Source organism: Nanorana parkeri, unplaced genomic scaffold, assembly GCF_000935625.1.
Source record: "Nanorana parkeri isolate BGI_ZX_2015 unplaced genomic scaffold, ASM93562v1 scaffold3379, whole genome shotgun sequence".
NCBI classification, from domain to species: Eukaryota; Metazoa; Chordata; class Amphibia; order Anura; family Dicroglossidae; genus Nanorana; species Nanorana parkeri.
In genome coordinates, this window is record NW_017309647.1 from 32,959 (window position 1) to 39,670 (window position 6,712).

Below are 6,712 nucleotides of genomic sequence, written 5' to 3' on the forward strand. Positions count from 1 at the left end.
GCTATACTCCAAATTTGGAAAGCTTGTTCCATAGGAATAAAGGTCCCATGTACGAGAGTGGTATCTACATCCTGAGCCAAGGTAGCCTCTGTCTTTCATGACCAGATCGGCAGAGTTCCAATGTGGTAAAGCTTTGCTAAATATTAACAGCTTAATGTGACATAAATCCTTGTTTCTGCTACCCGGACATGAAGTAACAATACATCTCCTATTGTGTGCCAAGACTGCAAAGGAAAAGATAAATAACACTTGCTAGTAATGACATTCCCATGTATGATAGAACATGGGTGATACCATTCCTAAATAATGACAAAAGCTGGCTGTAATTGAGTATATGGTACTTTTCCTTTTATACTCCTTCATTCCTGTCCCTTTCTAGGTGAGTGATCTATTTCTCTATGTGTCCTGTCTGGATTACATAGAAACACCATAAAGAGTAGTATAATTTCGTATTTAATTTAATTTTCTTCATTTTAAAGACATTTTACTCTATCATACATTATGTCTTTCCAATACCTCTATTTCCCTTAAAAAAAACAATAAATGCATTCATCTTATTCTGAATATATAATGGACCATTTGTTTGCCCAACAAAAGACTACTGGTTAGTTTTGTAAAAAGCAGACTTGGGCGTAGGTTTTTAATATGATACATTAACAGCCATTTATTTGGGATATCCTGTTTTCATCAAGAATTCTTCCTTTAAAACAAAACACAAAAAAAAATAAGTTGCATGTATTCTAACAAAGTATACATAAATATACAAATCACAAGCAATGATCTACTTTGGTGGTCTAGAAACTTCACCTCATATGACATTTACTTGAAAGGCAAGTCCATTTACAAAGTTGATTGTTCAAATTTATGGAAAATTCTGTATGGTTAATATCAAGCATTGGCTTCTGCTATATCTCTGGTGCTCTGGCACTATTAATATTCCATTTAGATTATGGAGAACACAGACATAGTAGTGGGGGCGCTCTAGCCTGAGCTTCAAGTGATCACTAAGGACAGCAATAACAAAATTAGTTGAGCTGTGGGAATTTGTCTATAGGACAAGTCCTCCCATAATTAGACAGCTACCTGTAACTAATCTATACTAGTAGTGTGAGAAAACACAAAACATGTGAATAACTGGAGCAGACACTGATTGTCTACAGTCATAAAACATGTGGAATAAGACCACACAAGCTTTACAGGCGATATAAATACATACCAACATTAATCATTCTTCTTTCAGCCACTCTTCCAGCCTTACAGAACCACTACAAGTATAACAAGTCACACAAAATTAAAATGACAGCTTGGTTCAGTCTTCATTAAAAAATGGCCCATCCGAGCTGCAACACCAAGCGGTGCTTACTGCAGTATGTAACAGTCTTTCATTTATTGGTTTAAAAGGTGTTTACCTTACGTAACCTCATTGGCTAGATGCAACCTAAGCTCCTTATGCTACCATTATATCACATACAGAACATTGTATACAAAAAAGACTGGTCCTAAATATTAAAAAAGTGTACTCAGTCACAAAGTATTAAAACCTGATATTTTGGGTAGAATGCCCAGGTTATGACACAGTGAAATAGTAAATAATCCCTTAATTACACTGAGCAAAAGTCTAAATTGATTTATATGTACAGGGGCAAATACATAAGATGGGTTTTACTTGAAACTTGTGGGGAAACAGCGCAAGTCCCAGGATAAGGGTAGTAAGGCCAGCACTTGGGAGACACACAGCATGCTGGGGCATGCTTTTATTCTAGATTTCCTTCAACGACCTGCTGTTATTTACAATATTTCCCAAGTCCAGAATGGTAACCTTTTTTCTTTCCCATGGGTATAAAAAGTTGGGCTAATTTATTATGGCTTAATATCAAGAAAGCCAAACAGATACAAAACAAAACATAGACAATGTCGTTAGTGCTTTTGCTCCACACATTGTAACACGGACACATGGTTTCACCACACTACTCCAAATAAAAAAAAGTAATGAGTGTACCAAGTCTATAACAAATCCCCCCTAACAAACTGAAGCACAGCGGGGGGTTTTCAGGCACAGATGGCTTGTAACCGTTGTCTCCTTTTTTCCTGGACCCACTGTCATGACGTACTGTTAAAAAGACATCTAGCTCCATTACAAGAGTGTACATGTGTTCTTCTCTTTTTCCTTCTCTTTGGACTCTTTCTTCTTTTTCTCACTGCTCCCTGATGGTCGCCCACTGGACGGACTGGCACTTGCTTGAGGCTGCTGTCTTGGCTGTAATAAGCAAACATAAATATAAATATTTTACAGTTACAAGCTCCATTAGAACAATGGAGCAAGTGATTCAATGGAATCTGGATCAGAAGGTATACATCTCTGGGGGTTGGGCTATCAGGAGCAACCACTGTCACCTTGCCTATTCAGTGTCTCTTTACGCTTACCAGCATAATGAAACAAAGTAATGCCATTTAAAATCTCAGTTCAAATCATGTTTCTAAAAGGATCTTAATTATCAATTGGACATTATCATCCAAAAAACATAAAAATGCATATCTTAATAGAACTACATCTACCAACTTACATCTGTATGTTTTAATCATATTATGTGCATAGTGATTTTATCATAATGAAGATGTAGATTTGCATTTTAACACTTTAATTTCCTGCACAATAAATCTATAGTATAGAGGAAGTTAGAATAAGGTTACTTTTGAACCAAGAAAGTTTGTGATTGGCTATTTCCCCCAACACATTTATAAGGACATTAGCATAAAAATATGCAAATATATGTCGAAATTTCAAATACCAATACTTTATTGTGTTGTTAATGTACCCTTTTCTCAAGCCATGGCATAGAACATTGACAAATTCTGTGCTGATATACACTACACCTTGTAGCACTGGCTTGGACCCCTTTTACCTTCACAGCTGCCTTAATTCTGAGTGGCATAGATTCAACAAGGTGCTCCAAATATTCCTTAGATCGTTTAGTCCATATTGAAATTATAGCATCACGCGGTTGCTGCATATTTGTTGGCTGCATATCCATGATGCAAATCTCCTGTTCCACCACATGCCAAAAGTGCTCTATTGGGTTGAGATATGGTGACTCTGGAGGCCATTGGAATCAACTCATTGTCATGTTCAAGAAACCAGATTGAGATGATGTGAGCTTTATGGCATGGTGCATTATCTTGCTGGAAGTAGCCATCAGAAGATGGGTACACTGTGGTCATAAGGGGATGGACATGGTCAGCAACAATACTCAGGTAGGCCATGACATTTAAACGATGCTCAATTGGTACTAAGGGGACCACAGTGTGGCAAGAAAATATATATCTCACACATCAATACATCACACCACCAACCTAAATTGTTGATACAAGGCAGGATGGATCCATGCTTTCATATTGTTTACACCAAATTCAATGATTATCGCAGCAGAAATCGAGACTCGTCAGACCAGAAGTTTTTCCAGTCTTCTATTGTCCAATTTTGGTAAGGCAATTTTATTCGACAGCGTGATCTCTTCTTTTGTATGGGCTGGGGGCACAGCTAGACTGGCTAGGACAACTGCCTATATCTCAGGGGGACTTAGCGCTTCAGTGCTTTCAGAATTATTACTGGGTGGCGGTTCTCCTAATCTGCTAAAACCCAGAAGTGACCACCACATTTCAACCAGATTTGGTATTAAAACCCTGTGACCCCTCATGCAAGAAAGATCTCTGCTGGCGTTAAATGTCTCAAAACTACTCGCCGCCTACTGAACTGTATGATTTTTGGATTTTCCAACCGAGGCATGCAATTAGTTCCCAATTCCAGATGCCTGTTAGTGTAGCTTCCAACCATATTGAAAAATGTCTAATTTTAATTAACTGGAATAATCATTTCTTCTGTATAGCTACGATAATCAAATACAATAGTCTTTTTGAGAAATGGGAGAGAGATATCCCAGACCTCGAGGATGAGTTGCAGGGAAGTGAGTGGTCATGCTTTTGGGGATCAATGGCCCTATTAATGCCACCCACCAAAAGCTGTTTATATTCAATGCTACAACTTCAATGCACTCTTAAGCGACTGTGGCGGAAAACTAGGTCTCTGCAAGACTTTACCCTGTACAAAGCTGCCCTGATAAAATATAACTCCTCCCTCCGTGCTGCCAAACAAACTTATTTTGTCACTCTCATTAACACACTCTCATCCAGACCTTGTCAACTCTTTTCTACATTCAAGTCTCTACTATGTCCTCCACCACCACCACCCACTAACTCACTCACTGCCCAGGACATTGCCATTCATTTCAAAAACAAAATAGATACCATTTGAGATCAGATCGCCACTGTCCAATCAACTGCTCCTTTTATTATAGTACCTGATCCTCCATCACACTTGTTACTTTCCTCTTTTGACCCTGTCAACACAGAGGAAGTTACAAAGCTTCTCTCTGACACCCACCTCACCACTTGCCCCCTGGACCCTGTTCCCTCAAAACTACTTCGGTCACCCTCTTGCTCTATCCTAGACTCTCTTACCCACATTTTCAATCTTTCCCTCTCTACTGGAATCTTTCCTACCCCACTCAAACATGCACTAGTCACCCCAATACCCAAAAAACCTTCACTGGACCCTACCAACCTCAATAATTTCAGACCTATCTCCTTACTCCCATTCACCTCTAAACTACTAGAACGCCTTATCTACAACCGCCTGAGTTGCCACCTCGCTAATAACAATCTTTTGGACCCCTTTCAGTCCGGCTTTCGCCCTCAACACTCCACTGCAACAGCCCTCCTAAAACTCACCAATGACCTAATAACCGCCAAAAACAACGGCCACTATTCCTTACTCTTGCTATTAGACCTCTCTGCTGCTTTTGACACTGTTGACCACCCGCTGCTCCTCAGAAAACTCCACTCGCTTGGCCTACAAGACTCTGCTCTCTCATGGTTCTCATCCTACTTATCTACGCACTCCGGGGGGCGTGTCCTGGACATGGCGGCGTGAGGAGCACATCAGGAGAGCTCCGAGGCCGCGACCTACATTTTGCACTTTATACAAAGACAATCCCACACGGGAGGACCCTGCTCCGGCATGTTAAACGCCGCAAGGACGGAGGCGACAAAGGGATGCCTGCAGAGGAGGCGGTACAGCGGTTCTTCACCCCTCGGGCCCTGACTTCCACGGATGGATGGCGCCCGCAGCGTCTGCACCCGTCTCTCCCCGCCAGATGCACGGACGGGACTCCCCGGCTCGCAGTGTTTCGCCAATGGGATCAAGATACCCCGAACTGCCTGACCTCGATCGGGACACTGACGGAGACCCGGGCCCAGACTTTCCTGCGGATGTCCCCGTGGAGCTGCGGCCCTCCTGAAATACCTACCCACCAAGCAGGATTTCGAGGCCATGGTCACCCGGGTGGAAACCGCTCTGCGCAGAGACCTGCGTGAGGTAAGACGGGAGGTTCGGGGCCTAGCCGCAGAGGTTGTGGAGGTTAAGGCATCCGGCTCCTTGATAGACACTAGGGTAGCCTCCCTTGAAATGGCGGTCATGCGGTCGGACCACCGCTTCACCGAGCTCCAACTCCACATGGAGGACAGGGGTCGGAGAAACAACCTCCGTTTCCGAGGCATTCCAGAAGCCACTGAGGCTCCCAATCTTCAGGCCACAGTGCAGGCCATATGTGCTCCCCTTCTCGGTGACACAGCCCCTGCGGAGATAATCCTGGACCGGGTCCACCGGGCTGCGGGTGCCCGCAACCTTAATAACCCTCGCCCATGCGATGTCATATGCCGCGTGCACTACTTCACCATGAAGGAGGCAATCCTCAGGGCGGGTTTGCTCCGCCGGCCGCTGGAATTTGATGAGGCTCAGATCCACATACTACCGGACCTCTCCCGCAACACCCTCACACGCAGGGCCCTTCTACGCCTGCTCCTGGACCAGATCATCCGGGCGGGGTTATCATCCGTTGGGGTTATCCCTCTCAGTTGTTAATCCGCAAGGGGGATGCTACCTACCAGCTTTGATGCCCGGGCGATGTCCCGGGCCTATCTGCCTTCCTAGATGTGGAGATCTCACCACCTGAAGACTGGCTGGCGTACATATCGGATGCTACCAGGCCGCCACCACTACCTCAGAGGCCTTCACGCTCCAGATCCCGGTCCTCGCAGGCTGCCCCGACCCGGGCACGAAGAGCTGCTGATCCTTCTTCCTCATCGGAAACTTAGTTGGCCTGAGGGTACCCATATTCGGGTCCTACCTACTCTCTTTTTTGGTGTTCTTCGGTCTCCCTATGGCTCCATGGAGACGGCCCTGGAAATATGGTTTTTGTGATAATGCGATCTGTTGATGATTGACGGGTCACAATTGGTATCAGCTGTGGATTACCCCTTCCCTGTCTACAATCTCTGATATCCTCACATGACATTCCTCACCGTTTGCCCTTGAGCGGGCTATCTACAGAGAAGTACCCTGTGTTTCGTCTACGGTGATATTAACCTTTCTCACAATAACTGTTGGTTTCCTCCGAGTTTCCCTCTCTGTTAATGTTGTTTATGCTTGATTTATTTTTCCCTGAAACATGACCGCCATGCTTGGACTGACTTGCTCTCGGTTCTGATGTGGTGCAACCGAGAGGGAGTCACGCGAAGACGCTCGGTCCTGCTGTTGATGTTCACTGTCTGCGGAGGTGTGGGCGGGGCCCCCTGAGGGGGCCTGCCGCTTGGACGG

General features: G+C 44.2%; 1 protein-coding gene across 1 annotated transcript in view; it reads right to left on the reverse strand.

Annotated features, from left to right (window-relative positions):
• Nucleotides 1–1,037: 1,037 nt before the first annotated feature.
• LOC108803088 (protein FAM63B-like) overlaps nucleotides 1,038–6,712 on the reverse strand; it is a 19,390-nt gene continuing 13,715 nt past the window's right edge. The window contains exon 4 of the mRNA XM_018574927.1: nucleotides 1,038–2,257. Coding sequence (XP_018430429.1) covers nucleotides 2,135–2,257 — 123 coding nt within the window. The 3' untranslated portion in view covers nucleotides 1,038–2,134. The remainder of the gene's footprint in view (nucleotides 2,258–6,712) is intronic.